This window comes from Mixophyes fleayi, chromosome 5 (genome assembly GCF_038048845.1).
Source record: "Mixophyes fleayi isolate aMixFle1 chromosome 5, aMixFle1.hap1, whole genome shotgun sequence".
Lineage (NCBI taxonomy): Eukaryota > Metazoa > Chordata > Amphibia > Anura > Limnodynastidae > Mixophyes > Mixophyes fleayi.
The window spans coordinates 264,845,826-264,865,507 of NC_134406.1; the positions used below are offsets into that span (position 1 = coordinate 264,845,826).

The 19,682-nt window shown below is 39.3% G+C and overlaps 1 protein-coding gene across 1 annotated transcript in view; it reads right to left on the bottom strand.

Annotated features, from left to right (window-relative positions):
* Positions 1–19,682, bottom strand: part of THSD7A (thrombospondin type 1 domain containing 7A) — a 212,397-nt gene that overhangs the window by 43,304 nt on the left and 149,411 nt on the right. Inside the window, exons 8-11 of the mRNA XM_075214043.1 lie at positions 13,876–14,107; positions 12,736–12,851; positions 4,479–4,611; positions 804–907 (exon numbers count right to left, since the gene is read on the bottom strand). Coding sequence (XP_075070144.1) covers positions 804–907; positions 4,479–4,611; positions 12,736–12,851; positions 13,876–14,107 — 585 coding nt within the window. The remainder of the gene's footprint in view (positions 1–803; positions 908–4,478; positions 4,612–12,735; positions 12,852–13,875; positions 14,108–19,682) is intronic.

Here is a 19,682-nt window from a genome sequence, read left to right on the forward strand (position 1 = left end):
TCATGCGCTGCCTCAGTGTAGACATTGCATTCCTGTCACATTAGGAATTAGAAGAATTTACTAGTCTTATTGTAACAAGAACCCTGAAACAAATAATATTTGGGTTCCTGTGGCTGATATCTGCAGGCACAGAAAGATCTACTGTGTCAATATCCCTATGCAGAATTAAAATCATATGTTTCATATACAATATATTTATACCATAGGCTGATGTCATCTGCCTCACATTTATCTTTTATTAACTTCTCCTGGATACTGTATGATAGTGAAACTCTTCATTACTTTTCTGCACTCAGAGTAACCAGAGAACTTTATCCCAACATTATTTGCTCCAGACAAGTGTTCTATTGCCATGGAAACGGCTTCTATCTTACTATAGAATGTTGCTCTAGGCTAGTGACTTGACTGCCCACATTTTCACATACTGTATATTCTCACGGGTAGCTTAAAAGGGGTACTGATTCCAAACATATTTTTACATGTAGTGTTTGGATGGCAAATGTAAAAAAATAAATAATACTCCCTCCCCTCAGGCACTTGTCTCATCAGATTTTCAGCTGCTTTCCTCTAGCATGAACCCCCCTACCATGAAAAGTCACTAACATTGACTCCTCGATACACACTGCACAGTAACTTGAGTCTTTCTACCATGACAAGTCCATAACATGAACACCCCAACACCCCAAAGCCATTTAAGTAGATCAGGATTGAAAAAAATTTTTTTAATTCAAATAAAATAAGAATTAATTTTAAAGGTGCACCAAAAACATTTATTTGGATCTAGATCAATCATTTAATTTCACCTCTCGCTTGAAGACCAGGCCCACAGGTCTCGTACGCCCCAGGGCTGTCCTGTCTGACGTACCATGGTACCATCTGGCATCTTCTCCACTTATGAGTTTTCCACCTATAGCAAGAGACGTGTAGATGACTGAAAATGTTAATCATGAATGCAAGAGTGATTTCCATATTTAAAGTAACGATAATTTACTCTGTACAATCACACATGCACTTTTTCATCTACTTGGCAGAACCAATGGGGGGTCTCTTAATGAAATACCATTGCTCTGCAACCACCCAAGCCATCTGGTTACACACATGGATCACGGTAACCCAGGCATAGAAAATTAGTTTTTTGCCGTTACAGCCGTCAAGGAGCGGGAGAGTGGATTTCATAATGGCACTGATCTTATACTGTTTTGCTGGCATCATTTTTATAGCAGATGTTTTGATTTCCCAGAGGTGCTCGGAAATTTGGACAGCTTTAAGCCACTGGTTCAGGCCATCGGGGACGTCAAATGGAACGCTTTTATTGTGATTTCTGTAAACGGATTATTTCAAACCATGTTATGTGAGATGATGAAGCGTTATACCAGTAGACATTATTGTGAGTCTAAGGAAGTGATTTGAGGTATAAGCTTGAAAACATGAACTTAATTGAGGGATATTATATAATCTTCTGACTTACAATTTAAAAAACAAAAACACAGAGGGTTGTTTGGAGTATCAGTGTCACGTCTTTCACTAGGAATATCACTGACTGGTATTGGCGCTACTAAACTGGGAGGCGCGGAGTCTAACGCACCACCCGTGTTCACCAGGGACCCCTGCAAGGAGGTTTGGGCTTTGCTGCGTGTGATGCGCAGGTCGCGGTTCTCCCAGATAGTCACCAGAGCAGTGAATGGAGAGTAGTCAGACAGGCCGATTCAAAACCAGAGAAGCGCAGTACAACGGAGAAAAGGCAACAGAAGCGGCGCGAGCGCCATGATTATGTGATCGGCAACGGGACTTGAGTTGCGGCCAGAGGGCATCCGTCTCCGGCACCCAGCGGAGGTGCGGAGACGGCGCCTGGCAATCAGTACTGAATATTACTTATAGCATGATCTAAACAGTCATCGATAGTACAGTAAGCTGATGATACTATCTCATTCAGGGACGGATTGGGTGGAGAGAGGGGTATAAAATATAATATTGTAATAGTACTTAAAAATACATTGCCAGTACAGTGTTTCTACTATATGGCTGCCACATTACAAATCTCAAAGCCCAGGGCGCCAGGAGAGTATAGGAATGCAGCCAGCCAATAAGACAACAGGACACTAAGAGATACATTATCCCATATACAGTAGTTGTGACTTGCGACTTGCACAGTTATACCCCCTTGTTTACAAACTACAATACATTGTTTACGTGAGGTGATCATCTTCTCTGAATTTGTTTATTTAATATAGTATAGGATAGTGCAAAAGTACAGCCCCAGTAGTGCAAATGCCAGATTTTATTCAACATGTGTGACAACTGGATATTGTATGTTCTCCCCTAGTTCGCATGGGTTTCTTCCAAGTGATTGATTCTATAGTCCAAAAAGTATACTGATAGGTTAATTGGCTTTGGATTACAGTGACCCTAGTGTGTCCGTGTGGTAGAGGTTTTAGACTGTATGATTCATTTGGTACTTATGTGAATGATTAAATAATCTCTCTAAGTGCTACATCAGCAGTTCCCAAACTGTGTGCCGTGGCTCCCTGAGGTGGCAGGGCGAGCCGCGGCCAGGGCTGGTGGTGAGCTGGGTAAGCAAGGCAGGGGGACTACTTGATAATTATTTTGGCTATTTAGGGGTGCCTTGAAAACATTATGGAGACCTTTAGGGTGCCTCGAACTGAAAAAGTTTGAGATCCACTGGGCTACGTAATATGTTTGCGCTATGTAGATAATTATTAATATGGGTATATATTATATATATATTTGCTACCTTCAATTATATATAATAATTGAAGGTACCAAAATGGCAGTGTCTGTTGGCGTTATAAGTTTTGCATGAATGTAGGCGTGCACCTATGTGTGAGCGGCCAAATAAGGATTTGTGTAAAATCATCATCATCATCATCTATTTATATAGCGCCACTAATTCTGCAGCGCTGTACAGAGAACTCACTCACATCAGTCCCTGCCCCATTGGAGCTTATAATCTAATTCCCCTAACATACACACAAGCAGACACAGACCAAGATAGGTTAAGGGCAATTTTAATAGCAGTCAATTAACCAACCAGTATGTTTTTTGGAGTGTAAGAGGAAACCGGAGCACCCAGAGGAAACCCACGCAAACACGGGGAGAACATACAAACTCCACACAGATAAGGCCATGGTTGAGAATCGAACTCATGACCCCAGTGCTGTGAAGCAGAAGTGCTAACCACTAAACCACCGTGCTGCCCCAAATAAAATGCTCTGTGTGCCCATGTGTTTTATTTTTCTTCTTTGTGCTAGACTATAACATTTCCAGCAAAACTGCTACCTATCGTTATTTTTTCTATCTTTAGACTGCCCTATGTATTAAGGAGGAGCTGACAACGGATAGAAGATAGCCTGATATGTACTTGTAAGTGAATAAGATAATACTACATTATTGTGAACGTTCCTGTGAAGATGAATTAGGACAGAAAGGGTCTCAATGGTTAATCTTACACATTGAACAAAAACACAGAGATAACTGTATTTACCCACAGTACTGACTGAAGTATATAATAGGCTGAATTTAACAATAGTGGCACAAAATGTTACCAAGAGCAATAGTTAAGAATACGCTCTGTCACTTAAGCGTCAGCCTTTGAGGTTTATTTCTAAAGCATGTACACAGGAAACTGTAGCGAGGCGTGAGACAAGATGGCTGCACAGAGAATAACAGCGGCTCAATTACATCAACAGAGCCCGGGGAATGAATTTTGGCTGCTTTTGTCACCAACTGTCACCTTGTTTTATAATCATACGGGTGACACATTAGAAAAAAAAAAATCTCTATTTACAATCTAATTAACTTTACTACCAGTCAGGAATTCCGTCAGGAAGCGATATGCAAAAACCCACTAATCACTGCACATAATTTGTCCTTTATAACCTTCAGACTTGTCGTTATGTCTGTATGAATCTCAGCTCATGGGTCTAGCACTAGGATTCTGTAACGATTCCTTAGTTGTAGTGAATCCCTTTGATCTTTGTAACTGTGACCGATGTAACACAGTGAAATTGAAGCTTAGCTTAAAACCGGGCTGTCATTTTCCCTTGGTCCATGCAGGGTTAGCAACCAAAAATCCCATCAGAATTTTCAGGATACGGTTAATTATCTGAGTATTTTTTAGTTTAGAAATGATGCCTTGGCTAAAGCTATAACGTGGCCAAATATTGAATAATAATTTATTACAAATGTAAATATTGCAAGATACTATATATTGCACAATTGAAAAGAGGAATCGATGTATTAAATAAAGCAAATAAAATATTTACTCTGCAGAAGTCTAGGAGAAATATTTTATAAAGCCTCAATCATTATTTTTCAGCCTCTGAAGACACTTAGCAGTAACGACAGGAGCTGACAATATGACACGGGCAGCTTGGAGATTCCTCTTTCCGAGGTGACAAAATCAGGTTTAATGAGCGGAAAGCTGGGAAAGGCTCTATCTCAACATGGGTTTATCTCACCTGTAGGAATGACAGGCAGCAGGAGACTCGCACTCGTTCTCTTCATATAAAGTGTCTGGACAGTCCCGGCCTCCATAGGAAGGGTATTGTATAATGACACGATGGCGAGTCTGTTTTTTAGCGCCAACAGCACCTAAAATAGAAATGCATCTTGCTTACTTCAGACCATTAGTGTGGTCTACATACAAAAATAATTCATCGATGTGTAGTAATGACAAGGAAATTATGCAGAAAAAATAGTTTAAAGATATTTAGTTTAAAGATATATATTGTTTCTTGTAAATAAAAGAAGGGAACAGCAGCAAATGAGATATTGTTCGCTCAAAAGTTACTTTGATTAAAACGTGGAGAGGTAAAGGGGCAGGGCAAAAACTTCTATGGTGGGCTAGACTTGCGGAACGGCTTCTGGCTTTCCACCAAATTTCATGGGTTTCATAAGCATTTGAGGAGGCTGAGAGTGGAGACATGGAGTTCATTGCTAGGTATGGAGAAGTTGCATTGTTGGGCCTAGTTTTGTGAAGCAGTGCAAAAACTAGATTTCATTTTGTGCAGCGAGACTACTACCATTAGAAAAGGGCAGTCCTTCACAGAGGTCTACAATGGATATTTGAATAATTCAAAGTAATATGGGGAGATGAGTGAAATTGCGGCACAATTTCACACAAGTCCAGTTTTGTTCAGAGGAACTGGCCGTCTCGCAGAGGTGCTAAGTTCCAAGGATGCAAACGTTGGTCAATTCATTCATGTGTATTTTTTTCCTAATATATTAAACTGTATGAGTAATTTTTTTCTCTTTGTCAATGATGTTTTTAAAACTTTGTATGATGATACTTAGTTAGTCAGTTTCACAGTTATAAATATAATTATTTTCAGTACGAGTTCATTTCTGACAGTTCTACCTAAAATACTGACATCTACCCTGTCGGTCTTCATGTTACTCAATTAATGAAAACGAGTGAACCAGTTCTATCTGAGGTACCATTGGGATGTATTCCCTCAGAAAAGATTCTATCTAAAGAGGTTCCCCAATGTAACTCCCTCCACCCTCAGAATGGCACCCCACAAATATTGTATGCACCACCTCTACTCTGAACACAAGCGGTACTTTTGCCTTAATATTATGGCTCATTCCAACTGGGTCTGGGGAGAATGTCTGTATATATGACAGAAGGATCCATCATATCTACAGAGAAGGATCCACCATCTCTGTACAGAAGGATCATCATCTCTACAGAGGAGGATCCATCATCCCTACACAGAAGGACCCATCATCTCTACACAGAAGAATCCATCATCTATAAAGAGGAGGATCCATCTTCTCTACACGGAAGGATCCATCATCTCAACATAGAAGGATCCATCATACCCACACAGAAGGATCCATCTACACAGAAGGAAACATCATCTCTACACAGAAAGATCCATCATCTCTGCACAGAAGAATCCATCATCTCTACATAGAAGGATCCATCATCTCTACAGAGAAGGATGCATCATCTCTACACAGAAGGACCCATCATCTCTACATAGAAGTATCCATCATGTCTACATAGAAGGATCCATCATCTCTACAGAGGAGGGTCTATCATGCCTACACAGAAGGGCCCATCATCTCAACAGAGATGGATCCATCATCTCTACACAGAAGGATCTATCATCTCTACACAGAAGGATCAAGCAGTGGCTCCAACATTGTCAAATGTTTAAGTTGGGATATTTCTATCCCTTTCCCACAGAAAATGGACAAGAAAAACCTTGGTGTGAACTTGGCACTCTGCTGCCCTATAAAACAAAGCTGTAACGTTCAATACTTTATATCGACTTGTGATTCATATATGTTTTTTGTGATTTTTCTTGCGTTTTCACATCACGTTACAGTTTCTAATGCGTTGAAATACCACAACTGACAATAGTGTAAAACCACATGTAAAACGCATCATCTTACCATAGTGGGTATTTGGCCGTAAGTTATTCCTAAACATCACTTTGTGATTAAAGTCTGTAGTGATTTCAAGAAGTTACATAGGATATAAGGACCTTGTCAGTCGGGGGCAAATCTTTAAAACCCAGGCTACTCGCTGGAAATTAGGGACTGTTGTCAACTACGTGGCCCATGTTTCTGTGAAAGTTACCCAAACAGCACACAGTGACTACAGCACAGATGGATCCATGGATTAAAAAGAAAATATATCATATTTGATAGGTACAATGGTGCTATTTGAAACAAAGTCACATTTATGTTACAAATTTAAAAAGCAAATGTAACCCCTGGGGATGCTGCAGTTGGACTTGAGCACCCAGGGGCTAATAATCACAATTGCATCAGTAAGAAAAGAGATGCATATAGCTATTTACCAGTCAAGGAGAAGGAACTACATCTCCCAGAAAGCTGTTATGAAGAGGGGGCGGAGCCTAAGAAGACTGAGAAACCAGAGGGCGGAGAGAGAGAGGGAGAGAGGAGCATCCTGGGAGAGACTGAGCTGTGTGACCAGTTCAGATAGGTGACCCTAGGCAGAAGGGCACTGGATGAGTGATCTGAGCAGAGAGAGCAGTCTGCAGAGATATCAAAGCTCGGTGCAGTTCTGAACAGAACCTGCTGGAAGCCACAGTTTGAAACTGTAGGAGGAGGTTTGCATGCATCTCTGAAGAAGGACATTTTACAAGTCAGCCATTTTGGAGATAATCAAGTTCAGACCTGTGACACACTGGTGCAGATAAGTTACTGGTTATTTTTATCTATCTGTTGTTGTTCAAGTGGGGTTTGGACTATATCTGGCCACAAGGGCTGAAGAGTTAGGGATAGATGGGTGGGCAGGTAAATATGCACCAAGTGTGTGTCTAATCAGCACTTGTGGAACTACAAGTCCCAGGATACAAATTAGAAAGGATTTTACAGTTGTTGCTAGAGGAGGGTCTGCATACTGTGACTGCTGTACCTCACTGCAAGTGATTTAAAGATCTCCAAAATCTGCAAACTGGACACATGATGTTTCCATGCCATGCTGCATACATACAGAAGGGCCCCAACTTGCAGTGCACTGCTCTATTTGTGTGGTGTGTTTGAATACTGCTGTGTGTGTTTGGCAGTACATTGTAGGGCTATAAGGGAAAATATATAAATTCACCCTGCAAGATATTCACAGTATCAGGAGCAAGTAAGATATCTGATATATTTTTTCATGTGTATAAAGCTGTGACAGTTAATGGTTATATTGTTATATATTATATTATATTGTATGCTGTTATTGATTTATTGCGAGTTTTTGTGTTAACTTGGTGTGCATAGCAAGAAGTGGTGCGCCACTTTCATCCACATTTTTTTATTACTGTATTGTATTGTTTGCACTATTATTTCAAATTATACCAAAGTATATTTTTCTATAAAATTACAAAGCTGCATTTAGGATTTCCATTTAAATAAATGTGCCTGGCTGGCTTTTGCAGCACACATTTTGTCACAGAGTGTTAATACTGGGCAGGGGGTTTCCCGAATCTCCCCCTGGTGTATCTTTTGAACACACCCCAGAAGAGAAAGCAGAGATTCGGGTGGAGGCACTGAAAACCAAGTACCAAGGTGAGAAGCATCTGCGTGGTTCAATATATATATATACCCTCACAACGCTTAATACACAAGGGGGTGTTACACAAACAAAAAACATTTCCTTTGTGAATTGGAACAATTCACACATTAGGTCATATAAAGACACAAAATGTATTTTCCTTCAAACTGATAATGAATTATTTACCCCCCCCCCCCCCCCCCACACACACACACACAGATATATTCTCACAATTCAAAGAAACAATTATATTGGATCTTTTGATGCTTAATACTTTTTGATAACATATACAAACATATTACTTCACGTTTCCTCAATGGAATTAGCATGGTGGGGAGAGAAATTAATTAAATCAAGACTTGTAACAGACAATTGTACCATAGCGGTTTCTTTTTCTTCAATTCAAGATGAAAAGAGAGAAAAATTAAATGTGCTGTGGAATCACGTTAATTTAATATCGCCTGTAGCATTTTCTGTTTTTAAAGGGAAAAATCGGTACAAAATAGGGCAAGACTTATTACAGTATTTAACTACTGTCATCTTGAAGAAATATTACCCATTCAGTAAATAATTCTAACACCTTAACAAAAAGCTCCACACAACCGTCAGCAATCGTTCAGTGTAACGAGTTGGTCTTATTAAAGATTGATAATAAATCACAAAGTTTCCTCTGCATGGAATCGTCTTATAGCCATATCACCTGCAGAAACTGAGCGCAGCTGAAGGCAATATGTTGGGACTCACAGATTGGACAAGCTGCAGTTAGACATAGCTGGTCCAATTATCAGTGACCTGATACACATTCGTAGTCCTACCTTTTTTAAAAAAAATTACCCAAGTTTAAATATATTCCACCTCTAATATGTTAGATATGTTGTTTAGTTGTAGCCTTCAGACGGTAGGACATGCTCGGTCTTGTACTAACTAATGTAAATTCACAGCTTTCTTGTATGAATTATACCACTGACATGGGATTAATAATGTTCCCATGATGTTTCTTACACCAGGTGCCTGTTAGATACACTTTACTAGATAGCGTATCTAGCCATCTAATGCAGATAGCTATGCTGTTTTATTTGCAATACAGACCCCATTGGCTAGATTTACTAAATTGTGGGATTGAAAAGTGAAGATGTTGCCTACAACAACCAATCAGATTCTAGTTATCATTTATTTAGTACATTCTACAAAATGACAGCTAGAATCTGATTGGTTACTATAGGCAACATCTCCACTTTTTAAAGCCTGCAGTTTAGTAAATATACTCCCATGAGTCTAACATTCAAGTATTAAAACAACTTTGCTGGTGGACAAATATTCAAGGGCCATTCATTTTATAACCACTCTCTGGAATTGTATGTATCCCGTATGATAGTAGCAGGCTATTACCCAGATCTGATGGTCATGTTAGCTGTGCGGAGTCATTGTATTTCCAGCTGATGTAGTATTTAGGTCAGAAGTTCAAACAGTGATCAGCGTTAAGGAAGGTACCGTTCAGGATAATCATTTTATTTTGTAATGAAAACAATTTAATAAATGACTTTCGAAAGGGGGTGGAAAAGCATTTACTTGATGATGTAATTTTCTAAAATGCTGATATCTGGAAAATCATTGTAGCGTATGACTGCTTTTCACATTTAAGGAAGAGAACGAATAGACCTATGAACTTCTATTATCTAGGACCCGGGGAATATTTTCTGTGCAAATAATTGTCAGATTATTAACCTATTAACCTCTCTAGAAACCAAACGAGTATTTTTCGGCTCTTAATGAAGTTCTAGTAGTGCTAGAACTAGTTGTATTTTTCTTCTTTAATGGTAACTTCTAAATCATATACAGCTATTAAGTGAGTTATTTTCCTGTTTAAAATGTATTAAAGAAACTCATATTGTGTTTGTTTCCATTTATTCACAACATTTATAAGTCCCATTTCACCACTTTGAAGCACGTGGGTTAGAACCACCTTGTCGCCTGAAAATTGAAATGTTCACATAGTCCAATCAAATGTTAAGCACATAACTACAAAGCTTACAGGGTTATACCATCCAGTGGCCAATCAGAGCATTAGAATGTTCATAGAACTAGGCTAACCAATAGCCAATCAGATCATTAGAATGTTCGCAGAACTAGACTAACTTGTACCCAACCAGAGAATTAGAATATTCACAGGACTAGACCAACCTGTAACCAATCAAATCTTTAGAATATTCATAGAACTAGACGAAGGTATAGTCAAATCTACAGCAAATCAAGTCATTAGAACCTTCTCAGGGCTAGACCAATCTAGAGCCAGTCTAATCATAGGGCTCTAGCATAAATGGTAGCCAATTAGAACATTTATATGGTTAGACCAACCTGTAATAAAACACTAGAACATTTAAGAATTAAGTGCAATACAGCACAATAAAGTAATAAAGTATACAAGAGATAAGCCTCTACACGAACCAATAGTAGTTAAAAATGTTTTTGTGCGTCTAATTAATCATTAGAGATGGTCACTGACCCCCGTGTTTTGGTTTTGGATTCGGTTTTGGATCTGGATTACCGTCGTGTTTTGGTTTTGGTTTTGGTTTTGCAAAACCGCCATTGCGTGTTTTGGTTTTGGTTTTGGTTTTGTTTGGTTTTGTTTTGCTATTTTGTTGGAAAATACATGTTTTTGTGCCTAAAATAACCCAATTTAGTGCTCCAACTGTTTTAGAGATAAGTAATCTAATTGTTGAGGTAATAAATCATCCAAAAAAACTGTTTAATTCTTCGTTGGTAGGCCTTCATTTATTCAACACACAAAACAGATTGTCTTCCTCTCCATCTATGCATATTGGCAATGCAGCCATCATCTTTGGATGTATATTACACCCTACACTTATAGTTAAATATGTAAAGAAATGGAAAAAGACAGTTTGCTTTCTGTCTCTATAAGCCCCTCTCCACTTTTTTAAAAAAACAAAAAATTCAGCCATTATAGACTGTACAATATTAATTGACATGGAGAAAGCCAGTTTGGTTTCTGTCTCTCTAGGCCCCCCTCCACTTGTATAAAATACCAAAAAATCCAGCCGTTATAGACTGTACAATATTAATTGACATGGAGAAAGCCAGTTTGGTTTCTGTTTCTCTAGGCCCCCCTCCACTTGTATAAAATACTAATAAATTCAGCTGTTATATACTGTACAATATAAATTGAAATGGACAAAGGCAGTTTGGTATCTGTCTGCATCAGATCCTCTCTCCACTAGGAGTAAAATAGAAAACTATTCAGCCGTTATATAATCCAGAATATAAATAGAAATTGAGAAAGGCAATTTGGTATCTGTCTGCATCATAATCATCAACATCATCATTAGCGCCCTCTTCGCCTACACAAATCTCCCCCTCATCCTCTTCTAATTCCAAAGTGGCATCCTCAATTTGGGTATCACCGGCTACACTCGGGCTATTAAGGCACACATCAGCAGAATGCTCACGATTAGACATCCCACTGTTGGATGGACTCTCCACAGGGATTGTTGTCATTTGTGAATCAGAGCAAATATTCTCCTGTAATGCCTCACTGTTATCTTGCAGCTCGGCTTTGACGCGTAACAGTAGTTGTGCACCAATTGTAGGCTGGGTAACTTTTTGGGATCTGCCACTAATAGCCAAAGGTGAAGGCCTCATTCTCTCTTTACCACTGCGTGTGTAGAATGGCATGCTTGCAATTTTTTTTTTATCGTCACTTAACTTTTGCTCAGTTACACTTCTTTTTCGCTTCAATACAGTAAATTTTTTTTTGGTTTTTGTTTTTTGCACTAATTTGAAAACACTCTGTTGTTTGACATCGCCTTGGCCAGATGACGTACTGGGAACACTAACATCAGGACTGGTGACAGAACCTGGTTGCTCATTCAGATCATATGTGGACTGCTTTGAATCCATTCTGAGCGCAAACCACTGGGGAGTGCTAAAAATTATTTAGTAGATTCTGCTGACAGTTATGACTTTTGACAGCCAGAAATATTAATGCACAATTAGGGAGGACACCCCAAAAGCACTGAGGAGTGCTAAAAATTATTTAGTAGATACTGCTGACAGAAATGACTTTTGACAGCCAGAAATATTAATGCACAATTAGGGAGGACACCCCAAAAGCACTGAGGAGTGCTACAAATTATTTAGTAGATACTGCTGACAGATATGACTTTTGACAGCCAGAAATATTTATGCACAATTATGGGGGACACCCCAAAAGCGCTGGGGAGTGCCAAATATGAAGAAAAAATAATAAACCTCTATCCTCCTCTCTGCACTAGCGATTTTGGTTAGAGCAATTGCAAGAACAATATTGTATTCTCTGTCCCTGCTCTAATTAGCCTATGACTACACCCTGCTCTCTCCCTCTGTCAAATGGCGATGGATTGCTGTGGAGGCGTGTATTTATAAAGTTGAAGTATCGCGAGAACCGAGCCCCGAAATCCGACGACGTCACAATGACGTTCGGCCTCGATTTGGATTCGGAATGGGCGGGAGAGTACCGAGCTGCTCAGCTCAGTACTCGGATACCCAAAGTTCGGGTGGGTTCGGTTCTCGGAGAACCGGACCCGCCCATCTCTATTAATCATACACAGCTATGTATGTGTGACTATGGCTTCTGAATGTATTATTTGATACAACAGTTAGAGAAAAAGCTTAAAAATATCAATAAGTTTTCTGAAGTTTACCTTCCTGACAAGAAGTGGGGCACGGCGTCCAGTCACTGTAGGGTGTAACAATGCAGTCTTTACGGCATGGCAACAAACACGGCCTCATGGTCTCAGGTCGAAGACTTTCGGGGCATCTAGAAAATGTAATAGCAGTGGTTGAAAAGAAAATTAGGATATATTTTCTATCATCATCTGTAAAACAGTAGACAGATTTGTGTTCCTTATCTATCTATCTATCTATCTATCTATCTATCTATCTATCTATCTATCTATCTAATATATATCTCATACTAATCTATCATCTATCTATCTATCTATCTATCTGTCTGTCTATCTATCTATCTATCTATCTATCTATCTATCTATTTATCTATCTATCTCATATCTATCTCATATCGATCTCATATCTATCTATCTATCTATCTATCTATCTATCTATCTATCTAATATCCATCTATATCATATATATCCATCTATCTCATATCTATCTATCTATCTCATATCTATCTATCTATCTATCTATCTATCTATCTATCTATCTGAATCACAAACTCCAAGCAGGAGAGGTAGAATTTGGGAGGGTGTACTACTCTCCTGGGAGTCTGGGAGACCTCCCCAAAATTCTGGAGTTTTCCTAGCGTTCCACGGAAGTAGGCAAATATAATCTATCTGTATATTCTAAACTAAACAATTAAAAAGCATCTCACTGAAAGAAGCAGATAGTACTGCCTTAGTGCGCATCACAATACTCTATATCCTTATTACTACTGGGAACACTAGATCACTTACATAGCTTCAAAATGAAAAGGAAAAAAATAAATGCAAAAAAAAAGATTATTTCTAGGATGTGCCTCTGAATAGTGATGTCTCATGCATGTGCCCAGGTAGGTAGCCCTACATATCCCTCATGCATGTGCCCAGGTAGGTAGCCCTACATATCCCTCATGCATGTGCCCAGGTAGGTAGCCCTACATATCCCTCATGCATGTGCCCAGGTAGGTAGCCCTACATATCCCTCATGCATGTGCCCAGGTAGGTAGCCCTACATATCCCTCATGCATGTGCCCAGGTAGGTAGCCCTACATATCCCTCATGCATGTGCCCAGGTAGGTAGCCCTACATATCAGAATAGCGTATTACATGGAAATGTATTCTTACTTTTTAGGTCCAACTTGTCCCACATTGACTCTAACACAGATGACTTTCCTTGTTTGCATCCCAAGAGCACAAGCGGCTTCACCGTTCCAACTGGAAGAGTTAAACACGGACACAGTAACATCTTCTGTGCACTGGCCCCAGGGGCCCGTCTGCCAGTGATATACTGTACAAGGATGCTCATTGCAGCTCCGAATCTCCTGCAGAGCGTTGCTTTCCGGGCACTGAACACCTCCTGCAACAAGAATAGAATAAAGATCAATTGCTTTATACTACAACGCATCTCTCCTGGAAATAAGGAGAGATAGAGAAATGTATACTGCCCTGCTGCACATCATAAAAACATGTTTTATTAGTATTATTTCAGCTTCCATTATTCTTAAATTAACAGAGTGAAAAGCTGAGATAATGAGATTATTGCGAGGGACTGACATAGCATTTCTGTCTGCTATTACATGTCCAGCGACTTAGAGCCGCAGACATCAGTTGCCATTAAAGTTATCATCAATCTCCTCCAGTATTAATTGTGTAGCTGTGTTCAGCGAGTGCTCTTAAAAGAGAAATCCACAGAGGAAACCAATTGTCAATCAAATTCTCGTCTTGCCAAGGAAAAGCTTGTTCAGCCTCTAATAAATGACCTCATTTCTACTGCATCCCTGTAGATATTATCAGTCTAGGGAAAGCAGTTATTCCTTTTATTCTTAATATACAAGCACAGTATAATGACTTAAATAATAATAATAATAATAATAATAATAATAATAATAATAATAAGAAGAAGAAGAAGAAGAAGAATGTTATTATTATTGTTGTTGTTGTTGTCACTGTTACTATTATTATATTACTTATGTTATTTTTTTACTTCTTGCTGCATAAAATAGGGTCCCACCAAAATGTTAAAAAGTTTATCAGTTTAGAGGTGGTGTAGACCATTGTGACAATTGTGAAGGTGTATATATTTGGGGGTTCCAATCCTGTGGTTTCGAAGTTGGTGGAGGGTTCTGTGGCGCACTTGGTGTAGGAGAGGGGGGTGTGTATCCCAATACGCAGTGTTTAATCACAGTCGTCTTCTGTTCCTTATCATTTCTCCAATTGCAGCACTGATTCCTAATTGTACACGGAAGAGGTTTCTCCTTACCTCAGCCATGAAAGCCTGGAGAAATGACAAGGGCTGCTCACTTGTGGAAAGCTCCGTTCCCTTTCAATGACAGGAGCCATGAATATTCCAGCAGGGTTCCACCTCTCGGGACCCCGCTGGTACCTGTTTGCAGCTGCAGTGACAGGTGTGCTATGGATAGAAGGTATGTAGCTAATGATGGAAAGGATTGATTATACAACTAAGCCTGGGCAGGTTTGTGTTACCAATATAGACTTCCCTGCTAACCTCCTGGAAACAACTACTTTAAACAGATACATGCATGGATGTGGGGGAGTACCAAAATACATCCGATTGTAAGCTCTTAGGAGCAAGGCCTTCTTTCCTCCTGTCATCTTGTCCTTCTGTGTGTCCCTGAATCATGCTCCTTGTGTGCTCTCGGTTACACATTTTGTTTGTTCAGTACCTTGCTTGTTATACCGTTGTATTATGTGCCTTGTATGTTCTGTATTATACTTATGTTTTTTCTGTATTGTTAGATATTATACTTGTACGTCTGTGTATTGTGCTTTCCTATTGTAAATACCCTTTTTATGCAGGTATGTCTCCTGAGATAACCTCATAGTAGTACTACTTCTTTGCTACTTCTTTAATAGGTCCACTCTCTTTTTTTTGGACCAGTTATGGGCCTTTATAGACGTCTATATATATATAAAACCATTCACTGCTTTCTGAAAGTATTTGTCAGTCTCCTAACCTAGATATTCTCATAGCTATGATTTCTTTAATTAGCATTTTAATGATGTGGACTGGCTGTGGCTTTGGCTCAAGCTGTGTTCTAGGATCATTTTTATCTGAAAGTATAACAAGATTGGTGTGTATTAGTTTACACAAATTGGGCAGCACAGTGGCTCAGTGGTTAGCACTTCTGTCTCACAGCAATGGAGTCATGAGTTCAATTCCTGACCATGGCCTTATCTGTGTGGAGTTTGTATGTTCTCCCTGTGTTTGCGCGGGTTTCCTCTGGGTGCTCCGGTTTCCTCCCACACTCCAAAAACATACTGGTAGGTTAATTGGCTGCTATTAAATTGCCCTTAGTCTCTCTCGGTCTGTGTGTGTGTATGTTAGGGGATTTAGACTGTAAGCTCCAATGGGGCAGGGACTGATGTGAATGAGTTCTCTGTACAGCGCTGCGGAATTAGTGGCGCTATATAAAGAAATACATGATGATGATGATGTTTATGGTAGGAGCCATCAGTGACCCGATCAGACATGGATTGTTCTAAACGATCACTGTGCAGTGTGCTACCATTCTGGTGGAAGATTACCCCACAGGCCAAAATATGTATATTTCTGGTTATTTTAATAATATTGTTATAGGCATTAAGTACAATGAAACAAAGAACGTTGACATTTACATAAAGTCAAAGGTCATACTGCTTTCAAAAGCACTCAGCCATATATTCTCCTCTTTCCTAAGGCACAAAAAGACATAGTCACAATCAAGAACACCACATATTTGTTCAAGAAGTGTGGTCTTTAGAAAAGAACATTGTCTGCATCACGCTAGTTGCTTCTTCCAGAAATATTTTTTTTGTAATTCATAAAGGCATGCGTCCAACAATTTGTATAATTAATGATTTAAAAAAGATGAAATTAAGGTTACTAGTAATCGTGTATTATTATTATTATTATTATTATTATTATTATTGAATTTGTAACTATAAATGTATAGAAGGTTAAAATTTTGTTGATTGGTACTTTCACTTGTTCCTCCATATTTCGACTTTTTAAATAACTTCTTATGGCCACCTTAAGGGATAACTCCATCGTAAACCGAAAATTCCATTTGGGGTAAATTTTGACTTTGAAATGAACGTTTAAATAAACATTCCCCTGCGCCCCCTTGAAAACTAATCTCTGTGCTCATGAGACAGACTATATTGTGTAATAGTATATTATAAATGAAAGTCTATAACTCCAGCTTACTTTACTATTCTCTTGTACATTATATGCCATTCTTTGTATCTTAATTTTAGAATATGAAAATAAGAATCTGAATCCATAGCAAAAACTGTTGATTATAAAACGTGGACACACTTCTGTATAATCATTTTGGCAAATGTCATTAGATTCGTTTATTTATTTTTATAAATCAGGAATGTCAGGGGGATAGACTCAGCTGCAGATTGACTGGTGCTTCGGGGACAAAAGTCATTTCATAAGACTCATCTCTTTTTCTTGGCTGAAAAGTCCCTAGGCAAAGAAAATTCTTATAAATCAATTTATTTTCCCAGTGTATAAAATGCTGGCTGCCAAAAGACCTTCAGGAATACACTAGTGTCTCCTGCAAAAAGAATGTAATACTCTCAATGTATAATTATTCTGTAGGTGTCTATTATTATTATTATAGTTGTTGATTTTTAAGCCTCCACAATGCTACTTAGCACTGTATAATATAAAAAACAATACATACATAAAACAGGGACATGGAAGTCAGACAAAATAAATGCAGACATGAAAACAAAGAGTATGGAGGACCCTGCTCATTAGAGAGCTTACATTCTATGTGGAAGAGGGCACAGCAGAAGCAAGAGCCAATGTGGGTTAGAGTGAAGTTTGGGACAGGTGTGAGGGAGCTTTAGTTAAAATAGTATAGGTGGGAGTAGAGTAAGATCTAATAAAGCCAATGTAGGGTTTGCAAAGTGGTGTGGCAGAATTGGAGTTACTACAGAGGAATATCAGTCATGCTGCAGCATTTAAGATTTATTGAGGCAAGGATAGATGGGTGAGGGGAGAACCAGATAAGAGCATGTTACAGTAGTCAAGACAGGAGATGATGAGAGAGTGGATAGCAGTTTTGGTAGCATCTTGGCTAAGAAATGGGCATATTTTGGCAACAAATCTAAGCTAGAGCCTAGATGTGAGGAATACTACAGAGGTTGGAGTCATGTTTGTCACCAAGGCAGTTGAGTTAGGAGACTGAAAATATTCTGGGAGGTGGAAAGTTTTGTTTTGGACACATTGAGCTCTAGGTAACACATTTAGGACATCCATGTAGAGATTGCAGTCAGGGGAGGAAAGGTAGATTTGAGTCCCAACAGAGTTTTGGTGTTACTGCAGGTCTAATGCGTGAATTAGTTCCCAAAGAAAAGTATTGAGTGGGAAAAGCAGTGGGCCACGAACAGAGCCCTTAGAGACCCCAACAGTTGGAGTAGAGTGGAGGATGTGTCTGAGGTAGAGACACTAAAGGAGCTGTTTGATAGGTAGCAAGGAAACCAGGAAAGAACTGTGTCATGATGGCCAATGGACTGAAGGGTATGCAGGAGAAGAGGGTGATCAACATGCAGTAGAGAAGTCCAGGATAAAGAGAAGTCACCATTAGACTTTGCTGTAAGTAGATTATTGACCACTTTTGTGAGTGCAGTCTCATTGGAATGTTGGGGACAGAAATCTACAGAGAGTCGAGAATGGAGTGAGAGCAGAGAAAGTGAGATATGAGGTTGTACACAATTAGCTCAAGTATCTCGCAAGCAATGGGGAGGAGAGAAATAGGGGAATAGTTGGATAGAAATGGTAGGTCGAGATATGTTTTCTCTTAGTATTGGTGAGATGAGCACATGTTTAAAGGCAGTTAGAAATGTACCATTTGAGAAAGACAGGTTTGGAGAGGTGAGCTACAGGAAGGGCATGCATTGGGGGAAAGGGAGGGGAGAAGATGGAAGGGAGAAGGGTCAAGGTGACAAGTTGTAAGATGAGTTGATGAGTGCATAGACTTCAGACTTCGGTTACTGGAGAGAATGAGAACTGAAGGTGGATTGGAGAAGGTTGGTGGAGTGTGCAAGATTTGACATTAGTAAATGTCTTGTCAAAGGATGTCGATTTTGTATTTGAAGTAGCAAGTTGGGTATGTAGGAGGAAGGGGGGTGATGCAGGTCGGCAAAGAAGCAAATTGAAGGTGGCAAAGGGGCAAGGGGGTTAGAAAACTTGGTGGATATTAGAAACGTGAAGTAAGTTGCTTGGCAAGAGAAAGGGCAGAGTTGTAAGATGAAAGGAGGAATTTATAATGTAGATGTCAGCATATGAGTGAGAATCCCTCCAGTGGTATCTCAGCAGTGTGGGAGCACGTTTGTGGTTTGTGGGTCTGTTTGGTGTGCCATAGTTGAAGTTTGAATCGATCTATGGATCTTCCTAGTGCTGAAGTGAGGGTTTTGTTGTAGACAGAGGCAGCCTGATCAGACAGTATAGGGTAGTCATAGGAAATATTAGTTGTTTTAAAGAATATAAGAAGTGGATGTGGTTGAGAAAACTTAGGTTTCATTGTCTGCATGTGGATTTGGATGCAGGTGGGATCATGAGGTGAGGCTAAAGGAAATAGGTTTTGGAAGCAGTAGAAGACAAAGTCAAGGGAGTGTCCATCACAGTAGGTGGGAGAGACCAAAGGAGGAAATAAATCGAAAAAGTTTTGCGCAGCAGAGACTTTGTGGTTGTCAATGGCAATGTTGCAATCACCTAGTATGAGAGTAGACAGGTCAAAGACCAAGACATGAGTGAGCCAGGCAGCAAAGTTTTCAAGTAATTGAGAAACCGAATCAAGGGGTAATAAATGACAGCGACACAAAGAAGGAGAGGAGAGAATAGATGGATAGTGGGGATCTTCTAATTGCCTATGTAACATTTAGAAGATCTGACTACTTTATAAGACTTAAAATAG